The sequence below is a fragment of the Scatophagus argus genome, chromosome 4, assembly GCF_020382885.2.
Source record: "Scatophagus argus isolate fScaArg1 chromosome 4, fScaArg1.pri, whole genome shotgun sequence".
In the NCBI taxonomy this organism is placed as follows: Eukaryota; Metazoa; Chordata; class Actinopteri; family Scatophagidae; genus Scatophagus; species Scatophagus argus.
In genome coordinates this window covers 24,645,669-24,668,899 of record NC_058496.1, presented here as the reverse complement: position 1 = coordinate 24,668,899, position 23,231 = coordinate 24,645,669, and the positions used below count along the sequence as shown (strand labels likewise).

Below are 23,231 nucleotides of genomic sequence, written 5' to 3'. Positions count from 1 at the left end.
AGAACAGCGTGCCATGGTACCCCATTTGGCTATAATACTCACAATACAACAATATACACAATAACAACAAAACTGTTGAATGGATGGTGAAAACGAGTTTATTCTTTACACGGACACCGTCTTTATGGCTCAGCTTGTCAAACTCAGCTCTGTGTTGACACACGTGGCTGAAGTTGCGCTGTACTGCAGTTCAGCTCAGCTGTATTCAGACATGATTTAAATGCTAATGTGTTAAATGAGTGAGCTTCACATGATCACTTAGCACTTATTCAGCATGCTACAATTCCAGACACTCAAGTACCATTAATGTCTATAGCAAATTTCATGACAATCCAAGTCAAGGTATTTCACTCTGTGGACAACCAACCCTGTGACTTTGTGGTTAACATGTACGCTGCGTCTTTATCCAAGTCTGGCTGCAGACCTTTGCTTTATCTCTCTCTCGCACCTTCTAAAAAAGAGCATAAAATGGCCAAAAAAAGAATCTGCATGATATTTCACTCTGGGCCTAACTTACAGTCAGTGTTACATCAGCCTGTTTTGATGAAGTGTCAGCTGCTCACTCAACAAAGGCAAGCATCTGTTGTTTCCCCTTCCCTGGTATGCACTGTACTCTGTGTGCAGCGACATGCAGAATAGCTTATTCCTGTGCAAGTAAGGGTGTGTGTCAGAGGGAAAGCAGCAAGGGGTTACCAGTAATTCAGCGCTGCCCCCTCTTGATCTCCCATCCTCCCTCAGAGTGCTTGTTCATTGCTTAATAGTCACAACTAAAAATGCCTTTTGCTCATTGTAACTGTCACACCACAGAAGTGTCTGTTTATTTATGCTAAAAGAAGACAACAAGATACTAAAATTCAACAGTCCAGCAGCTCCTAACAACAAAACAAGCTGAGGTAACTAATTATACCATCCATCTAACTACACGTTCCATGAAAAACGGCAAATCTTAGTCAGGACATCATTAAGTCAACAATAACACTATTACAAATGTAATAGTGTTTCATTTAACTCCTCTAATCTAGTTAAACTCAGTGTTTCTAACTGATATCTCATTGGTTTAGAAAAGCCTCACTTGAGTTTTGAACACCATCATGTTTGAACATGTCCTTAAAATAGAGAAATAAAATTCAGTTTGATGTGAATTTAAAGCTCAAAAAAGGAGTTACCAATAGTGTAGCTACACATTATACTAATATCCACCCATCCATTTTCTATACCGCTTATCCGTCAGGGTCACGGGGGAGCTGGAGCCTATCCCAGCTGACTACGGGCGAGAGGCGGGGTTCACCCTGGACTGGTCGCCAGTCAATCGCAGGGCCGACACACAAAGACAAACAACCACACACGACAGTGACAGTGCTAACCACTGCACCACCGTGCCGCCCACATTAAACTAATAAAATGACCTAAATGTGATCGTCTTATGAACATGAAAGGGTCAAAGCCTGCAATCAGCAAGGGGTTAATCAATAGAGATGCGTCTTACCGGCATCACCGGGTGAAACACACACAACAATGTCAGTTAAAGGCCTAAGGGTGAAAGAACGGCTCACCTAGAATAGTAGGAGCCATACAGAGGCAGTCATACTGCGTGACATAATCCATCTTAAACTCCGAGTTGATGGGATAGTGGTGAGCTAATTTGAGCATCTTCTTGAAAGCATCATAGATGAAGATGAAGCTGATGAGACAGGAGAAGCCTTCCTCAGTGAACCGGGTGAAGTACTGAACCAAGAAGCTGGCGTCTGTGGCCACGAGTGCCAGGCAGAAGAACGCCGACCACAGGCCAATCCACAGGCGGAACTCCAGGTAGTCAAAGTCATTTTCTCTGTGTTTTTTAAAAAACATCAGACAAAAAATATTCAAAAAGAGTCTAAAAGTCTGTTTGATGCTTTGAGTGTTAGGGCCACTGGTTGGAATAATGAAAAAGTGCTTGAGAAAAGAAAATTAAAATTGTTATATTTTAAGCAAAAAAATTGTATTATTATTATTACTATTATTATTATGATAAAGTTAAAGTTAAAATTCAGTGTTTCTCAGAGAAGAGGATATTTCAAAATTCACAATATAGTATCCCATTTTTGACAGATGAAAGCTACTGTGTCGTATAAAATCTTGAAATTATACAACTGTTTCCTCAAAATATTTAAACTTTAAAGATATGTGAAAGGACAAAAGACAAAATTTCCTATTTAACAGTGGCTTTGATACTCCGGCATGACAGGCATCAAAATAATTTTGTGTAAACATGATTGTTTATACGGTACAGATTTTGGGAACCATGACAGAAAGTGCTTTCGGAGTTTTGGACCAACGTAATTTAAGTGTAATGACGAAGGACCTTTTAAGCCCCAAATCTTCTGTTATTGGTCACCAGGACTTTGGGGAACTGAGAAAAAGAAGAACGTACCTGCTGAAGTTGAAGAGCAATCGCTCAAACACGAGAACAGGCCCAGTGCTGCTGAGGATGGTGAGAGGCTGGCCTGCCAGCAGACAGAATACACCACCGGCGATCGCTGTGCCCAGAAAACTCTCTAACACACCCTGCACAGGTAAAGGAGAGCAGTCAGGGTATAATTCCGAACATGAATAGGATCCAGTCTGAAATTCAATAAAGAAAAATTTCAAATCTCAGTCTGACCTGCATGTTTTCCGTAGCATCCCCCAGCAGACCACCAAAGGTGATGGCGTTTGTCACAGTTCCCAGGTAAATAAACAAAATGGCCGACAAGGCCTGAATGTGAAATGCATCGGTGAAGTCACTGACAAAGAAAGGCGCTTTTCTTTTCATGTCAAGTATGAGACCCCCACAAAATCTGGAAGGAGAGACACAAATGGTTGCTGTCAAACATTTGAATATGTAATTACAGCACTAGTGTGCCGACCCAGAGAACTACAATATTATGCATTTTAGTTTACAAAACATGACCACTGAATCTTCCTGTGTAATCAGACACAAAATCATTCATCCATCCATTTTCTATACCGCTTATCCGTCAGGGTCGCGGGGGAGCTGGAGCCTATCCCAGCTGACTACGGGCGAGAGGCGGGGTTCACCCTGGACTGGTCGCCAGTCAATCACAGGGCCAACACACAAAGACAGACAACCACACACTCTCACACTCACACCAAGGGGCAATTTAGAGTAGCCAGTTAACCTAATGTGCATGTTTTTGGTATTGTGGGAGGAAGCCGGAGTACCCGGAGAAAACCCACGCAGGCACAGGGAGAACATGCAAACTCCACACAGAAGGGCCCAGACCGGGATTCAAACCTGGAACCCTCTTGCTATGAGGCGACAGTGCTAACCACTGCACCACCGTGCTGCCCACACAAAATCATTTTTTACATTTTTTATATTTTTCTCTGGATACCTGTATGGGTGCTGATTTTTTTCTTGCACTTTAGTTCATTGTACATTATATTTAAACACTCATTTATTAGTTGAGTGCTCTTTCAAATTAATGACCTACAATGGCCTACAATGGACATTAACGTTTCCATTTTTAGTATTTGAGTTGTCACACGTTGTCCAGTTTTAGTTCGATAGCCAACAGCTGTCCATTTCCTTAGGAAAATTATTATTTAAAAGCATTTGGTTTTGTCCATGGTTTCATACCTTCCAGTCTTCTTCAGCTCATCCCCGACAGCGTGTCCTCCTCCTCCATGACCTCCATCATAAGGCATATCTCCATTCATCTGAGAGTCCCCTCCTGCATACATGTTTTTCCTAAAATACACAGTGTTGGTCAGCCTGACAGGCACTTTACCTCTGATTACCAATTTATCTCATGGAAATAATTATCTGATTCAGGTCATACATGTCAACAGTGCAAGTTTGTGCTAATGTTGACATCAGGGTTTTTTTTAGCATTTGAGGTGCCATGAAAAAAATGTTTTAACTGTCAGCATGTTGTCAGGACTTCTTGAAAGCTAAAATTCTTCTGCTTTACTGCAGCTTAAAAAAAAAAAACTATTGCTGCTCTTTCATAATTGAACACTGTGCTGTCCACCTGGACACACCTCAGTGATTTTGCAACCACTGCTCTTCTATAACATAACGCAGTTACTGCACACACAGCAGAAGCAGATCTGTGGTTTCTTTAATATTTAATACCTGATGTGTGTGTACTTGTTTCTGACCTTGTGGGAACAAAAACCTGTTTACACAGCTACACTTGAAGACTTCATTTAAGGTTAGTTTGAGTTTGAGATTAAGGTTAAGGTTAGGGTAAAGGTTAGGGTTAGGCAAGTAATGGTGACGGTTAGAGTGAGTCTACAGGAAATTAATGCAAGTCTATGCAATGGCCCCATCAGGCATGAAAACCTACACTGTGTGTGTGTGTGTGTGTGTGTGTGTGTGTGCATGTGTGTGTGTGTGTGTGTGTGTGTGTGTGTGTGTGTGTGTGTGTGTGTGTGTGTGTGTGTGTGTGTGTGTAAATGGGTTTAATAAATGACGAGCAGACTAATATAGAGCGTGAGGTGCTTGTAGAATCACCAAACACTTGTGGTTTCAGATAAGATCACAACAATGAACTCTCTCAAGGGATTAAGGGATTACACCTTTGGGCTACTGTTACTTTTTACAATCCTCGGAAATGTTTTAAAAAGATTAGACATCCCAGCTATGAACTATCCAGGGAAAGTGAAATTGGTGGAGAGAAACACAGTATGCAGACAGATTATTATATCACACATATGATGATATTATATATCAGGAATCAGTAAGCACACACTAGAAAGATGAACTTTTATAGACCTTTTGTCAGAGGAGGGGAGGGATTTCGGAGGCTCTATCCTAATGGTTGGGTCCCACTCGCCGGGAGGAAGCACGATCACCTCATCCAGGAACTCATCGATACCAGCCAGCAGGTCTTGCCTGTCCTTGGCCTTATACGCAATGTCATGAAACACCTGAACACGAGGGGAGAGGCAGCAGGCATTCAAGTGTGAAAGACATCAGTCAATGTAATATGAAAACTGTAATATGAAATCTGAGAATTAACATTTGGGATAAAAAGTGAGATCCTACACACACTATACATCTAAAACAAAGTGCAATATTAAGGCAATGTAGACCAGATCACCCCAAACGCTCTGAAGATGAACAAAGACGCATTCTATCAGTTAAATATGTATGCAATGCGGCATTCCTATATTGTACAGCCCTGAGAGCTAATACATAGCCTACAGTATCTGTCCAAACACATTGTCACTTTTGATTTTGAGAAAAAACAATAACTGGAGAATACCCGTATACTTGCCTGTAATGGCAAATACAAACTAAAAATGCTCACACTAGAAATCCTCAAAAAGTAAAGTATAGCAATCCTCATTATTCACAGCTTTGACACTTCTTTGCAGCAATGATTAAATGTCTATTGAGTTGAATCTTTACATCAGAGATTAATAGTATTAATAAGTAAACAACGTTACGAAATAAGCTTGAATGCACAGATCATAACAAAAAATGCTAATGAAAAGGAAGTAAGCAACTCAAATTTCACTATATCTTGCATAATGTTGTAAGCTGTTCCTTTTTGTATTTTTGATAGGGAACAAGCAAAATGATGAAGGTCTAAACATAGATATTGCAAGAGAAGATGTTATGTTGTGTAACATGGAAGATTTAATTTTGACGCCTGTATCAGAGTTTCACTGTCAGCATTAAAATATACTGTCAGGCTTTTAGTTTGTGGACAGACTTCCTGTTTTATTTTGGTTGCCCTCACTTCCTTTTCGTGTTCATTCTTGGTTTCTTTACTCCCTATGATTACTTATTGTTTTCACCTGTGTCTCGTTTGCTCCTCCCCTCATGTGTATTTAAGCCAGTCTCTCCCAGTGTGTCTTTGTTAGATTGTCTTCTTCCCTGTAAGTAACTCTCTGGCGTTTTCAGTATTGTTTCCTCGTGCACCAACCCTGTTTGTTTCCTCGACCCGTTTTTGCCTTGTGATTTTTGTACTTTTGCCCCGCTGACTGCCTTTTGTGTACCGAATCCGGACCGTTAATAAACCGCCTCTCTACACCTGTCAGTCTCTGGTCTGCTCTGTGGGTCCTGTTGTCCGTCTGACCCTGACATATACGACACACAGAAAATGTGTTAACAACAGTCCAACCTCATCTGACATCAGCGTGGCGATCGCTCTGCCAATCTCATGGTACGACTTGGCTTTGCCTTTGGGTCCAAGCAAGATGAATAAAAATCTACAAAGGGAACAAAATCACCTGTATTAATAAGCTTGTTTGTCTATAAATCCACAATAAAACAAGACTGTAAAGGCATTAAATACACTTCAAAGTTCAGTTTTTATCATTGGCACCTTTTACATCTGGTCATGCGTCTGGTTTGATATTATGAAATTCTAGTCAAGGTATTGAGCATTTTAACTTCATCTCTTTCCCAGCTGTGGAAATACATAATCAAAGCAAGCACAAACACATTCTCTTTTGACTGTAGGGAGGCTGCTGCATATACCAGCCATCCATTCAATACTTCATAAGTTTATTTCTAAGCTATATTACAACAATAATCTTAAAGGGTGGTTACTAGGAGTACGGCCATAATGGTAACACATTAGACACTTCACCATAACAGACAAATTCTCTGAAGACATGGTAATATACAACATTTACTATTTCATCAGAACCGAAACACCCTTCCAGACAAACAGGATCTTGAATGGTTTTATGGCTCTTTGCTTACAACAAAACCACAGTTCAGTGTCACTCCTGTAGCTTTATGACACTCATTAACAGCTGGGGAATTAACAGTAGGTGGATACATCATAAAGTTTGTGTCTTTAAATTACAGTGTTGTTCCAGATTTTTAGTATTATTTAAGGTGAACACAGGAAAAACATAATATTATGCATACCTGACTTTATTTTGGAATTTTACTGTGTCCACTCCTTGTAAATTTTCTGACTTTGTTTTTTTTTTGTGTGTGTATTATTAAGTGTTTTTCCCAGAATTCTGTCAGAGTTAGAAAATCTTCAAATATACAATATGTGTAAGGCAGAGCTGCAACTGGACAACTACAGCTCCAGTAAAATTCTGGTCTGATGTGTCTTCCTGCATTGAACTTTCAATCCCAGGATTTCATAAGTACGAGTCAGACATGAATCTCAGCCACCTTGTGGGAACAGGAACCTCTGTCAAGGCTCCCAGCATCACAGCTTGTTGCAGACGAACAAACGCCACAAATGGCGTGTCCAGGAAGTCCACCTCCCCCACCAGCACATTGGAGGCCTCGGCGTCTCTCGGCAACTTCTTCATGAACTTGTTTCTCAGCTGAAAAGCACAAAAGAAGAGGAGACATTAAATGTTATGTTCACACCAGCAAGCTACACAATACAGCGCACACCAAATTAAACAACCTATTTCAAAAGGGACAATCCCATTCAAGTTAAATACCAAACCAGGCAGCTCTCATAGTGTTTGAATAAAGCCGTCATTCTTTCTGTCGCCACAATGCTGAGATGTACAAGGATGGAGAACAGACACCTGCTGAGCTCCACACGTTCAACATTTCATCTCCAATGGACATTCAGGTCCTGCAATTCTTGTGTTTCTCAGAAACTGTTTGGGGGTTGAAGCTCTTTTTTGTTTGCTTGTTTTTTTTTTTCTTCATTGTCTGTCTGAGGAACAGCTGCTTGTGTCAAAACTATATAAACTGGAATACTGCTGTGCAGCTGTGTGAACTAACAGTGTAATTAGGAAGCCAAACACTTAATCCGTAGTGTTGGATCTAAGACCAGTCAAAAGCACTTCCTGTGTTTCTCCTACAGCTCTCTGATGCCACAGAGTTCATGATTAAAGGAACACACCACTGTTTTTTGCACATTTAAGTCTATGAACTGCAGATCGCAGATAATCTGAGCTGGTCATGAAAAAAAAACAGATCTTGCTGTGGTGTTAAACACAAAGAAAATCAACTTTAATGGAGGCTCACGAGGCATCCTGAAGATGCTACAAAATGGTGTGTAAATATTTTGTTAAGAGTCCAGAATCATGTTGAAATATCTAGTTAATAAAAGTACTCGTTAGCCACCCTGCCTGTGCTCCATGTATAGTTGAGGATTATGTGGTTGTTCTTTAAGCTTGTGTTTGCAGTAAGAACTGGACTGAGAATCTTTGAGAAGCAATTTTAAGATGCACACCTGAACCGATCTGCATTAAAAAAAAAAAAAGTTAAACCTGTGATCCAATGGAGGCAACATATTTTCTTTAGTAGATTAATATCCTCTTGATACTGCCAGACCAGTTAGTAAACTTACATTGGATTTAAGAGTGAAATTCCAAATCCTGAACACCAACAGGTTATCTTGAAACATTGAGACAACTGAACTGTCAGCATGACTGACAACTTACAGAATTTGAGATTCAAATTTGTTTTATTGTCACATCTTGCCATAAATGCCCCCCAGATGCCAATTGGTATCCATTCTTACACTCCAGGTTGGGTTGCACAACAAATTCTATTTAACTTTTCTATGTTTTTAATCCAGGATCTGTTAGCTCATGCTTTAAATCACATTACATTTCATGGTGCAATCATATCTGCTATAAAAGATGTCTTTGTGATTAAAAAAAAAGATCGTGCCAGATTGCAATCATTAATAAGTAAAACTTCAAAGACAATCATAAATATCTAGATAAGATTGTCATGGAAAACTACTGTGTTATATATTAACTTCAAAAAAGCAAAGAGCAGTCAGAAAACATTTACTAAGTCACAGCCAGTGACAGTTCATTGGACCTCTTTGCTCAGGATGTCACAAAGAAATATGTTTTACACCAGTGTCACTGAATTATTGTGTCCTCGTCAGCACCTACACATGAAACACCTTGTTTCTGAAGCAACTGATTAGTTAAACCCAAACCAGAAATTAAGTCTACTGACAGTGTTGTTATCCTCTGTTACACAAGACTGTGGGAGAATCATAAAGGTTTAACTTCACACCTCAATGACAGTTGATTCTGAACAGCTACAACAACTTAATACTAAAAAAGCCCATCAGTCGTTTTCTGCTTTGAATGTATAATCATCTCAAAAGCATTCAAAACAGTCCTCAACTAGATATCCTGTCTGCACAAACTGCTGTATCTTCTGTTCAAATCTTCAGTTCTTACTACACTGTATTTCACCACATCAGTAAAATGATTGTTCCCCAAAAACCATCATCACCATCTCAATGCAAAATATTCTTCAGCAAACTGATGGTAACAAAAATAAATGCCTTGTACTAAAAATGTGCAAAACGCCACAGGGGCAAACATCAGGGTAAACATTTCCAAACGTCAGGATTTTCATGATTTCAAATTAGTTAAGGGATTAGACGCGCTTTTATGAATTAAGACAGTTTTCAAACCTATTCAGGTAATGTCAAAAAACGTGAGATCAAGAAGTCTGAAGGAGAAAAGTTTGGGAGAAACAAAAACTTGACTTGCTATCCCATTCAGTCAATAATTACAGTTACAATTGCACAGGTTCCTCAGTTGATGTTCAGTATTTATGTATGTGAGCATTCTGTTTCCCAGGGGTAAATTAAACATTTTTTAATTTTAACTTAATCTAAAGACAGATGTTGTTATCTGTGAGATAAATGTCCACTGGCGAGCTACACTATCTGTGCTCCAACAGTCACATAAACAAGAACAATGCATTTTATTATGTTACAGATGAAAATTAAAAGGAGACCTCTTCAATCCAGTTATTTTCAGCCTTAATTCACTAGCAATCCTGAGGACAAACTACTACCTGCTGAACTAAAGAGATTAAGAACAATCTACTTTCTCATCAGTGCTGTGTGTCTTTTTTGGTTGCGGTAGGTTAGGTTTCTTATAATGACATGACATGAATCACCTGTCCAGAGAACGGTCTCGTAAGTTTTAGGACACCAAAGTGAGCAGAAATATCAGCTGATTTCAAATGTGGTTTTGAATTAATGTGTGCCAGGATTTAAATTGGATTAAATGACTGACTGACAAACACCACTGACTGGCTGCTAGTAAACAAAACAACATATAGGCCTACAGTATAAACAGAAAATATAGTCAGAGAGCAGTTTAACCATTCTGAAATACATTCATCACCTGCAATAAGATAAAAGAAGGATGATACTGTTAATAAAGAGAAATGACCTCATTTTTATCCTATTTGGTACCAATCACAGGAAGGGAAGAAAATAAAAACTCAGTTAGTATAAGCAGTAAAAGACTAAAGTGGAGACTGGCCTTCTATCTTTTGTCATTATGCCCACCATACCAAGCTCATGTACTGGCAGGATCACTGCCATCAACCTCTGAGGACTGAAATCCCATAAACCAGTGACTTTCCACTGGTGAGATCCGAACAGATCCAATCAGAGGCTGTTGAGCTGTCTTGGCAGTGGTTTTGTCTGTAAATGATTAAGTCGAGAGGTTAAACCTACGTAACCGTGCACCCTGCCCTGTGTCCGATCACTGTTAATCCACACCACGCCGCCCCCATAAACTATGTGCACCTGAATCTCTTCCTGTTCCTGAACTAGCATGAGGCAAAAGTCAGTTAGCTCAGATATGAAATCGTATTGTTGTTTGTGTGTAATTTATTGTTAAGCACACCTGAGATGTAAAAAAATGCCACTGCTCAGTGCTACCTCCTCAAAGCGCTATTTCAAGTTAAAAAGCAGTTCCAAAACTGGATGTATTTCATTGTGTGGATAAGAGTACACTAGTTCAGACAGATGTTACTGTTGAATGTTTTAACAGCCTTCTTGCTTCCTACAGTTAAAGGCTTGAGCTTTGCTCTGTAAATGATGCGTGTGCAGAGTCTGACACTAAAGGGTTGTTGTAACACTCAGTGATGAAATTTATTTTCTCATCAATAATATCCTTTTAAAGAGACGGGCTTATGATCATGATTTGTGATATCAGAAATATTTTTGAAGCCAATCCTGGTGGGGGAAGTTTCCAGTGCTTTGAGCATCACGTTAAACTATTCACACCAGTCATGTAAGACTGGTGGCAGATATCTCAAAGATGGGCACCTGAAAACTTGACCAAATAAAAGTAAAACTATCAGTATTATTAAATACCAGTAGAGGTATGTGACAAAATATTCATATATAAGTTGAGTTAGGGTTGGTTTGGATTTTTTCAAGCATGGTTGTGTGAGTGGTGTTTGAGGTACTTATCCATAGTCGGCGATTAGATGGTTGGCACAACACCAGTTTGGAAAGTGTACACTATATTTAGAATATTTTCACTGCTTTACCTTGCTCTCAGACAGCCGTTTCTGTTGAGGAACTAAAGCCGTTATATCACTCCTTCCAAAGCCACCAGACTGATTGACAAAAACAGTAATTTTACCTTGCAGAAAAACAGAAATAGGAGTTGCTGGTCTATCACTGCCTCAATCTGATAGTTTGTGTCACTGCGTAACATGAGTGTTTTTTTTTTTTTAATACAAACGTATTTCAAAAAAAAAAAGAAATCTGAACTAACCTTTTAAGTTATTCTACATTCACTGAGTCCACCCTGAGTATGAGGTGCAGTGTGCAGAACCTGGGGAACAACACTGGTTCTAAGCCAGTACCTTGATCAAGAGCATTAAACTAATCTCATCTTTTTTTCTTGTTTTGTCCTTGTTTTGTTTTCTCATTCAGATAAACCAGCCCTTTGAAATCAAAACTGCAGTGTGGTGTGAAAACATAGGTTGTATTTTAATTACCTAACCCGCTGAGCTTACAGACCAATAACGCAGGTACGACTTCTAAGATTTGAACACATGTAATTTTAAAGTGGATAATTCACATCACTGTGAATCTGTTGGCCTCTTTTCTGTGCCGCTAAGCACCAAGTTATCAGACATGTGGCCTGTGTGGAAATCATCAGTTGTCCACATAGGAAACTTCTGAATGGTATTTGCAGGGTGAGTGGGTGTGGAAGAGCATCAGTTTAGGGTATGTACTTCCTGTTCAGTTGTCTCTTTCCTACTGTATCTGTCCCATAGGAGGATTTACTGGATGGGCTTGACCTAATTCTTGTCTCCCAGAGGTCTGGCCTGGGATGAGATGGGATGTGAACAAATAGCTGCTGTGAACTGTGGGTATCTTACTATTATACTGCTCCAATCAATGCAGTGTGATATAACAAATCTGAAAAACACTGTGGCAAATCAACAAGAGCAGCTTGCTACAACGGCATCTTTCTGCTGACAAAACTGATTTGTAAACTAAACTGCCTCTCTGCTAACAAATAAATGATAACGAATGATAAAAAGCCACAAATTTAAAATTAAATGGGAACCAAGAAATTTAATAGTGATTAAGCCTCTTCACAAGCATTGCAAAACAGTTTGTGCACTGATCCCTGCAGAAGTGTTTCAACATCACATACTGAAACATTAAAACAAACAATGATTATGAGTACAGTACTGACCCAACACCTTCCTATGACTGGAGTTTCAAACTACTTCATTTCATACAGTTTATAGTTGATCGTTCTGACACATTCACACGGACTGAATGGGAAATTTTGCGGGAGCTACAATATTTCATCTGCTACATGTGTCATTTAAAGAAGCAGGCATTTGATGTAGCAATGTCCTTCTAGAAAAACAGTCATCTAAGCAGGACTGGAAGAAAAGAATCACAATCAGAAATGCTGTGTTGATCCCTGGGGGAAATGGGATAAGGGTACAAGAAGAGTACAAGAGCATGTTTTTCTAGGCTTGTGCCTCAACCCTGCTGCAGCCTCTGCAGCTCCAAAATTTCAACACATTAAAGGAGAAGTATATTCATATTTTTCTGCAGACTCTCAGTAAAGTCCTAGTAAAGATATTAGATATGCAACTTTAAGATAATTTTAGAGACTTGGCAGCAGCAGGTTCAGTGCAGCTGCAGCAGGCTGGAGTGATGACGACAGCGATCGAAACAATATAGTTCATGTTTGCTCTGACTGAATTCTCCATCTCTGCAGCGGATGAAGCTACATAAGGCTAACAGCTCTGCAATGGCAGGCTGCATGGAGACTTTATCTGATATGTATCTGATTCTTACAATAATTCAATAATATAATAATTCTCTTAGAGATTTTCAAATTTAAATAAAATATTTACTGTTTGCTTTGTAGAGCATTTTAAAGTGTATTTATGTATTTAACCGAAAAATAATCTCTGTATTGAAACACCTACACTGATGAAATCAAGATGAGAAAAATGGCTTTCCAAATGATCAAATTGTCAGATTGACTCACCTGGTCTTTTTCAGGTTTGTCAGAAATGTCATTCAGGCTGCTGGATGTCAGGTTCCGATGAGTTGTAGTGGGACTATCTGTTAAAACAAATCAACCCTGAACAGTTAGATCAGCTTCACCTTCACCAGGATCTAAGAACTGAGTGGGAAACAGAGGGAGGCAGAAACCCGAGAAAAGACAGTGGCCCAGACAGTTTGCTCCACATGCAGCGCAGAAAAGAATAACAAAGCAACAGCAACCTTCATGCAATCCACAGACAGAAACAAAAATTCCAGTCACCGTCATCCACTTAAAAAAGGGTTGAGCTGAACAGGGGACAAATTGCTTACTACATCTTGATCACTGCTTGAATCTTAAAAAAGTCCTGTATCAGCAAAACTCATGCTGTTCCATTCAAATTGAGGAGTTGGTAATAATTTACCAGAATGTAAAGCACCCACAGCGTCAGTGTAGCTCCTCTGAAACTTAGAACACTAAAACCTCTTAGTACAATATTACAAGTATTTAATGACCTACAGCACCAAAGATGATTTTCAGTTTTCAACTTAAGATCTCAAATTGCACAGCTGTAGTGTTCTCCATTCTACAATAGTAAAATGGTTAATGAAAGTGCTATCCTTCAAATACCTTTCTCTCTGAGCTTGTTCAGCTTGTGGAGGAAGATGGATTTTTAAAAAACATTTTTGCATTCATCCTTACTCTCTAAAAAAAACTTACTTTATTGTTGAGAATATCTTATCACTTCAGTGTCTATTATTCACATTAGTGTCTTGCACTGAGTGCTCTCCTCGCATGAAGCAGGTAGACAGCAGACCCTGAGTGATGCTCTGCTGACTATTGGTTTCAGCTTGTCAACTCCAGCATCAGAGATCTGACCTTAATTCAGTCCTTGGGCTGCCAGAGCTAAGAGACGGTATCCTGAGAGGTGCGACTCTCAACGGGTGCAAACTCTGGCGCCACTGTAGCCTTTCATATCGTACATCTGCCCCCTGAGCATTATGGGTAATATCATGCCTGTCAGTATGATGCAGCCAATGCAAATAATGAATGTGTACTACTTACATAGAGTATATATTATATATTTATAATAATAAAGGGGGAAAACAACTAAATTTAAGGGAACTATATAAGGAATTAAATAAGAAATGTTATCCAAATGTAGATGAAAGAATCTGGGGAAAAACTGTATATAAAAAAATAGCCCAAAGTAAGATTGGTGAAAAACTGTTCACATAAAAATGAGCTCTACTGTTCTTGACACAACGGGTCTAAATGACAAGTGTGGTAACGTTTTGAATTAGTTTGGTCAAGACTACATTCAAACTGCAGTTGAAAGTTTTCCAGTTCTGACTGTTTTTACTCACATGTGACACAGAGCTTGAGTTTGTGAATCTGTGTCAGCAACAAAAAGCTGCACAGCCACATTTTCCAATTTCTTTCAGAGCCACATGGATTGAATATGTGCTATAAAGTGTGATACTGAAGCACTTCACATTCACCGAATGAGAAAAATATCAACCATGATGTCTTGGCAGACTGGCTGTTCAAGTGTTAAGCTGAGCCATAGATGCCTCAGTTTAGCCAAAACTCAAGTATGAACAAATATGACCTCAAACAGGAGTGATAATTCAGAAGTGATCGGCGGTCTGCAGTGTAAATGTAGACTTGGTCCAGTGAACTTACTAAGCCAGTCCATGCTGGTACTCCTTTGGGACTGCAAATCCTCCATTGATATGCGACTCGACAGGCAAGTCACAGAGTTCTGAAGAGGACTGCGAGCTTTTAGTAGTAGCAGCAGGTTATCAAACCCAATCCAGGGATGCAACAAAGGAGGTACGAGAGATGAAAGTGAGAGACAGCAGCAGAGTTGATAGACAAGCCCATCAAGCCAAAGCAAGAGATTAGTCAGAAGAGGAAAATGAAGTGTCTGTTAAAACATCTGTCAGACGAAATTTTATCTGTATTTTATCAAGCTATGCAGAGAAACTGTGAGGTGAGAGAAGCGGCGTAATTAAATCAGAACAACATGGGTCCCTGGACAGGAATACTTCAACAGGAATCAAATTGTGTTTTATTAAACTGGATTGTTTATCCTTACAAACTTGTAATGAATCAGTTCTTATTAATGAAACTCTATCTCAGTGCTGCGATCTTGATAAGAGGCTCTGGCTTTTATGTCACGAACACTGTAACAAAGCAGATCATGAACAGAGAGTTTCATTGAGTCATAAAGTAGTTTCATAAATCTAATAGCAGGTAATAAATAGCTTCACTTTCCAAAGACCCAAGGCTGATAACAGATTAATTGGATTGTCAATACTGTGAAACATCTATTTAGTCAATGTGTTACAATAAAAGCACTCATACACATGTTGTTAACACACATTATTGTGCACACAGGCTGTCACTTTGCTCATGTTTGAAACAACTGCTGTTTGCTGCTACTTATTAAAATTTTTAGTTGTAGTTCGGTACTAACTGTGGAAAATATTTCATTAACAAAGCCAATTAAGGTAATATTCATGGCTTTTGTGTGTGTTGTGCATCAATCTAAATTCGGTCCCTTTGTAAACATTTGTCTGGGATAAATTCCAGTGAAACAGAGTGACAGCCTACCCTGTGCCATAAAATAAGTGTTACATTCTGCTGTAAATAAAACATGAGTTCTCTGTAATTTCAAAAGAATTAAAAATGGATTAAGTGAGAATCTTGTGAACATGTATGAGCAACTTCAGAGGTTTTAACTACTAATCATTTTTTTTCTATTAGTCATATCCTATCAAAACACTGGGTTAAGTTTTATGATATCCCATGGCCCTGGACTTTTCTCAGCACAGTGATAAATCCATGCACTCAATTTGTCAATGTTGAAATTTATAGCTGAAGTCAATTTGAAATTGGCTCCACCTGGAAATACAGGTACAGAGATAATTTATATATGATCACTGATATGATATGATCACTTAAAACGTATGAATCTGTGAGTCAGAACAGTAGCCAATAGTGAGTGTTGTTAGAGTGATAACACCAGTTGTTTGTGATGAATTAGAAAAAGACATCTACAAACATGACAGATTAAGTGAGCAAGGAGTACCACTATACACGTACTAATACAAAGGGTTTTTTTTGTTAACACCTTCAAAATAAAGTGTCTGTTAATGAGAAGCTGGTACTTTGGACTATTAAGTATCACGTTAAGGGGCTTCACGCAGGAGGAGGACAGCAGTGTGTCCTTTATGGCACACAATCATCAAAAATCACTGTACTCCTCCGGTCTGAACTTGAGATGACAAAAAAACAAAATCTAAGGTAAACCCTCTAATGCATTCATGTAAATTTGAAATAAAGATAAGAAGACTGCACCAAACTGGCATCAGTATTACCGTTTTCCTGGTTGGAAAACAGCCTACTTGCACTGGAGACCGTCTTGCCGATGTCAGCCAGAGAGCGCAGGTTGGACTTCTTGGTCTGGTGACGATGTTTCCGAAGCAATGTGTACATCACTTTGTCCTTGAGGTCCGCTTTCAGCTGGCCGATCTCTATCTGGTTGTCAGTGATTAGCTCTGAAGATGTGGAAGGAGGGGAGGGAAAAGGAGAGGGGAGACTTTTGAAACTTGTCTTATAATTGCTTAGCTTGTCAGAAAAACAAAATTTATTAAAAATTTGCAAACAAATATAAGTCTGGAACTCAAGGGGTGGATTAACACTTATTATTTTTATTATCAAGAGGCGCACACCAAAATACCTCTAGACAGCTGGCAGCTTGATAGACCTACAACAAGCAACAGCAATGAAACGTGAGACATCACGCTGAGTGACGCGTGCAAGTTGGGGTGGTGCTTTTTGTGTTTTCAAGCAGGAACATTTTACAACAAAACATCAGAACAGAATCTTGATTTATTTTTGATCAGCACCATCTTTGATAGTTTGATCTGAGTTTTGCAAGCCTGGAGACAACTGGATAAACCCACAACCAATCAGATCAGCAAAATGTGTGACGTTGTTTTAAATCTGGACCGCTGCTGCATAAATAAACAGTTGTGATTGGTCAGAGAAAGCTGTCTGAACGGGAGGGTAGATGAAGCACGAATTTGTTGTGGTTCGCTGGGTTCCCAGGCTATTCATTAAGAATTTTGGGACAGCAAGTTCTAAAGGCTAAACAATTTGAATATAAATGAATAAACATATCAAAAGATTCTTTTGTGAAACACGCATACATTTCCCAAAATTAAATTCTGCTATTTGGGTCTATAATTTCCCTTCATGCAGCATTTTACTCAACGGCCTTAAGATAGTAACAACATCATTCAAGGTAAATACTTGAAAGCACCGTTCTTTTAAGGACTCAATTAGTGCCTCCCAGACTGTAATGTTCCTGTATGAAAGTCTTCGTGGCATCATAAAATAACTCAATCAAAAGGTCTAGCCTATTTTTAAAAAGAAGGTCAGAAGCCTGAATGCTGACAGATAGTAGCCTCAGGGAGTTTCTCCTCTTGTGGAGGGTAGTGCTGTTAATGGCCCATCAGTCAAGTCGGCTGGCCTCAAAGCAAGAGGCCCAGCTCCACTCAGCCTGTACACTCCATGCAGCACAGTCAATTACTTCACATTAATCACTCCAAGGGGTAACTCTTCCTCCTGCTCCCTCATGCAGACAAAAATGAAGAGGGCTGGCTGTTTTCAAATTAGGAAGTTTTTGTGTGAGCATTTACAAACTACTATTTGATCCCTCAGTGTTTTAATATACAGTAAAGTGCATTATAGCCTGGGCCTGACAGAGCAGTGGCTTTTTTGCTCTTGTTAAAACGAAGAAGCGGAAGGAAGAAACCCTCTGAGTCCTGTGTGTGGTGCATCAATCCATAAACCTGCACGCAACACTACAGACCAGCTCTGAATGTCTTGTACATCACAGAGCAGATTAAATCAAACTGGCAGATAGGTACTTGTATCACAGGCAGGGAGGTACTGACCTTTATCAATGTCACTGTTTTGTAACAGTAAAGATTTTTTAATGTATCTGTCAAGACTTGTACCTGTTTACCAAATAACAGGTCTTGCCAAGTAAAGCATCACTGTTATGGTTATGTACAGGCAAAAACCAAAAAAATGACACATCATGACATTGGTAGGTATTGCATTATGGAAAGGGCCACGTTTTTGGGTTGTTTTTTTGTTTTCTTTAGTTTTTTGCTTTTGATGCTGATGAGTGTTGCGCTTTAAAATTGGTCTTTTGCAAGTAACCCAACTTAAGTAAGGCTTCAACACAATGTATCTGGTCTTAGCTGATTATGAGACCTCGTTCTCCAGTGTAAAAAATCATGTGCTTCATAAACCCAACAACTAATCACTTTTCACTGCATTTGACAATGTCAACACACTTCCTGCATTTCGCCGCAACATCAGCATAATCTGGATGGCATTAGTTCCCTCCTGTAACGCAGCAGGCAATGCAATTTCGCTGTACCTCATTTTAACGCAATTTATCTTATTTCAGATATAAGCTCACTAGTGACCTGTGGCAAACTTACCAACAACCTGAGGCAGAGTGGAAGCTTCCATGTCCAGCATGATGGTGCCTTTCTCTATGCACGTCCGCAGTTCAAAAAGGCTATGTAAGGACAGCGTGGCCACATGGGGCTTACTCCAGCGTTCACCTCCTTTCTCCACCTTCTCCTCAAATTTGATCCACCTGGAGGGATGAAAAACAGAGAAAAAAGGACACAATGAAACAGGGAACTCAGACAATGACAAGACATGCAAACATTTAAAGAGGGGTTGATATTCATATATTTTATAGCATAATCTTGGGTAAGCACTATACACAGTATATGTAAGAGTAATTACCACTGCACAATTCAAAATTAGTTTCAGGATTTACAACCTGGCAAAATATTTTCAAATTATTGTTTTCATGTGTGTTGAGATTGCATGAATTTGGCATTTATTGTTGGGAAAATGGCGTGGACAAAAAAGAAAAAGACACCATTTTACTGGAAAATGGGTGGTGGGTGAAGATAAGTGGTAAAACCAAATGTATCTTTTTTTTCTACTTTAACAGTAGCGCTTGTTTACCGTTAAAGCTGCTTTAAGTCTTGTCTAATGCATAACCAGTATGTGCATAGACCTAGAATTACCACACACCAGTAAAATAGTTAAAATAGTAGTTCACATTATCATTGACAAGGTGGACACCCAAGTTTAGTGTCACCAATTCAGTATCTGACCAAAGGTGAAATATGGTCACAGTTTTCCCTTCAGTTCCGGAGTTATGGTGTTGAGTAGTGGACAGAAAAGTGCTACCTGACTTCTTTCTGTTGTTTATGGTTAAGGTGGCACGGTCTCTTCTTAAATCCGCAAGCAGTACTATCAGTTCTATTTTCTTTCATGTATTTTTTTAATCACCCCGCTTCCCCCCTCCCTCAGAGTCAGGGAGATGAGAAACTGAACTGGTACAGAGCAGTTGTTTCTATACCAGGGTTTGATTTGGGCAGTTTGGCTGCCAAAATTGCAGCTGGCTGACTGCCAGCACTACCCAGCACTTGTGAGATGTTTTATTCATTTTGAGTTCCCTGAGAGCACTTGGTGAGACATTGGAAAGGGTCTTAATCTCTGCAGTGATTTGCAGAATAATACATTTGACATAAACGATGAAGGATTTATTTCACATTTTGTAAGCAAAATATAAGTATTTAAAACTTAAAAAATAAATAACTGACACTTTTTTCCAAAAGGTCCTGAACCACAGTCCTCTTTACCAAATGCACACATTTTATTTGCATTAGGACTGATGGGTATTTGATCCAGGTAAACTTAGATGTAATCATGCTTCCAGTTGGTTTCTGGATGGCTGACAAACTACAATGCCACATTTTGAATTCTGATATAATACCTCATCTACTAATCTTTCTCCAATCTAACATCAATATCCTGCTGGACAAATGTATCCTCAAATCAATATCAGAGAGAACTAAATTTCTACATAACTTTCAACATGAGTAAAGACAGAACGTAGCTACATAAAGTCATCTGGAGTTAAAGTAAAAGCCCTTTTAATGTATACTGAAAGACTTTGGCAGCTAAGCTCTTAAGTGGCGTTCCTCATTCAACCAACAGTGAAAAAATATAGTTTTCATCTGCAGTACAGTTGGTCAGAGGTTAGAATAACAAATCAACTCATTTGTAGCCTCAAACAGCAGCCCAGGGATCCAGTTTCCCCCTGAGAGAGCTTCACTCGTCCAATGCTAATGATGTATAAACAATCGTCCCATCTCCATCTCATACCATCCCATCCCATAAGTGGGCCTCACAGAAGAAACCTCTGAAACACTTCTTTTAATGCTGCTCCAAATTCAATGCACACATCAAATTCCGTAATATTAAGGTAACTGTTTGTAGATTGCCAACTAGGTGGACAACTGTTTGTTGCGTTATTTGCCTCTGGGAGGAATGACCTAAAGCATAAATTTAAAACAGTATAAACAGTTTTTGTGGAGAACTTGAAGAAACGGATTTGTATGTCTTCATAGTTAAAAAAAACACCAAGAATTCTGCTCTGCAGATCACTTTTCACAACTGTATTGCATCATCATTGTTATACTTTCAAATGGAAAATTAAAGGAGCACATAAAGGCTTACTGAACTCTGAGACTGAAGTCCTTACCTGGCCGTCTCCTTCCACTCCATCTCCTGTCCATCCACTGACAGAAGTTCATCCAACTCTGTGAAGAGTTGTGGAGGTGCTGGGCCGTCATCCTCCTCCCCAAGGATGAAGCGGATCCTCTCAGCTGCCGGTGAGACTGTGGAGAGAGGAAAAATACTACGGTTCACAGGCTGGCAGTGGTGGCCATTGGGCAAAGGTTTGGATACCGACTTCCCGTCCTCAGCTGGACCCTTCCAGTTGACCTCAGGAGGAGGTGGAGGTGGTGGAATTTTCACCTTGACCTCCTCTCCTTTTTCCTCCATGTCCTCTTCCTTTTCCTCTTTTTCCTCTTGGTTATTGTTGTTGGACATCTTTAAAACCTCAGTGACCTCCACAGTACTCTCCCAATCAGCTGACCCAGGGTTTACTTCTCAGATAGCAGCCAGAAAAGTGAGACAAGCTCACCGAAAGTCCCAAAGTCGCAGCTAGACCCTCATTGAAGTCTGGGGTGGAAGTGACAGTGGCTCTCAACTGCCTGCTCCAGCACTTTGTGAACCAGGTAGGAGGGGGCCAATGGGGTTTAGGGGTCCCCTCAGTGACAGTGTCCCAACAGCTAGCCCCTTCTCCCTCTCTGCACCCTCTGTTCAAATAGGGCTTCGCCATTGGCCCTCCAGCCTTGGCAAACTGCCCTGGAGCCCCTCATTAACAATTAGGAAATGGTTCACAAACTGGCCTATTCTTTAGCAGAGGCTTGGCTTTCCTTCCCTTGTCTTCTCATTTGAATATTTAGAGAACAACACAAACAGAATTTCAACACCAGTGATACTTTCCAGTGCTTTTCAAAACATATTGTAAATGGGTGACACATCGCAGCTTGTTCGAACAAGTAGGAAACAATATTTGAGCTTTGAATGAGAGCCACCAAATAACCACTACCCCCTCGCATGAAAGCAGGCCCATGCATGTAGAAAACTGTAGTTTATTGTCATTAGCGAACAACTACAATGCATGGTGCATCATTAGAGCTACAGCCTGTTCCTGAAAAGGCTAAACATAAATGAAATAATGGCGTGTCTGCTTAAGGACTGAGACTGCATAAAAGCTGCAAATTGCTCAGTTCTTGTGCACATGCAGCAAGATGGCAATTGAAGTGAAATCACTTATTCAAACAGTAAGCTGAAAAACAGTTTACATGTACATTTAAGTCATTGTGGTGTAATTTTATTGATTCCTTGACAAGTCAGAAAGTCTTTCTTGAAAAGGTCAGTTAAAGTTAATGTCACCATTACTGGGCTGTGTCCACCATGACTAGAGGAAATTTAATTCCAGATAGAAATGCCATTACTGTCATGGACAGAAATTCTCATTTCAATGACTCTTGACTCTTAAAATATATAGAAAAATTTGTTGAAATTTCAATTTTAACAAATGGTCATGATTTTCAAACACCTTCAGTTTGTAAATAGTTCTAATTTAACTAAAGGCCCTATTGAATTGGATGAAATTAATATGTTCACAATTCAGAGAGGTCTGAAAACAGGAGCTTTTACAAATGATTCACTGGTGATGTGATGAAAGAATTTGTTGTATAAAGGGACCTGACACTTGACTCTGGCTTTGTATTAATAATAGATAGATTTAATCCCTATAAAATACCTATGAAAGTGTATTCATTGGTTTATGTAATGCAATATATTTCATCTTATTGCTGATATTTTTTCCATTTTGGCTTCCAAGTGCTGTAATCTAATCATTTTAAACATAGTTAATATAGTGTTTTGATTTATTCAGGCATGTAAGCACATCTATCAAATTCCTTTCAAAAAAGCAAACAGAAAAGCGAGAAGAAAACAAGACATAAAAGAAGTGCAGAAACACCAGCATCAGTTCATTTTCATGAAATCGTGCCTCAATTGGATAGAAGTATTAGTTTGCAATGGTCACAAAGAACTGTTGCTTAAATGTAAAAATTGTTTCTTAAATGTTCTGTTATTGGCCAAACCTGCTTGAATATATTGCGTTGCTCCATCTGGCAAAATCACTGACGTGTTGTTCTTACTGTTTGTATGTTCTCATACATCTATCATTGTGAGGACCGTCTTTAAGTTAAGCCATTTTGTGTTTTGGGTAAAAACTTGGTTTTAGGGTTGGGGGTAGAATTAGGGTTTAGGGTCTGGGCATGTATTTGTGATGGTTAAGTTCAAGGTTAAGTAATACACTATGTTATTGTGGGTGCTACTTTGAGTGTGTGTGTGTGTATGTGTGTGTGCGCGCGCGTGTGTGTGTGTGTGTGTGTGTGTGTGTGTATGTATGTGTGCGCGCGTGTGTGTGATAATAACAAAGCTGCCTGATCTGA

General features: G+C 39.3%; 1 protein-coding gene across 3 annotated transcripts in view; it reads right to left on the bottom strand.

Annotated features, from left to right (window-relative positions):
* Positions 1–23,231, bottom strand: part of slc4a4a (solute carrier family 4 member 4a) — a 62,581-nt gene that overhangs the window by 15,774 nt on the left and 23,576 nt on the right. Inside the window, exons 5-16 of one of the 3 annotated variants that reach the window (XM_046385972.1) lie at positions 20,897–21,032; positions 18,765–18,925; positions 16,623–16,802; positions 14,923–15,018; positions 13,240–13,316; positions 7,133–7,290; positions 6,117–6,204; positions 4,760–4,914; positions 3,620–3,730; positions 2,642–2,816; positions 2,411–2,544; positions 1,554–1,828 (exon numbers count right to left, since the gene is read on the bottom strand). In XM_046385972.1, the coding sequence (XP_046241928.1) occupies positions 1,554–1,828; positions 2,411–2,544; positions 2,642–2,816; positions 3,620–3,730; positions 4,760–4,914; positions 6,117–6,204; positions 7,133–7,290; positions 13,240–13,316; positions 14,923–15,018; positions 16,623–16,802; positions 18,765–18,925; positions 20,897–21,032 (1,746 nt within the window). The remainder of the gene's footprint in view (positions 1–1,553; positions 1,829–2,410; positions 2,545–2,641; positions 2,817–3,619; positions 3,731–4,759; positions 4,915–6,116; positions 6,205–7,132; positions 7,291–13,239; positions 13,317–14,922; positions 15,019–16,622; positions 16,803–18,764; positions 18,926–20,896; positions 21,033–23,231) is intronic. The other 2 variants (XM_046385973.1, XM_046385974.1) reach the window with 2 other exon arrangements.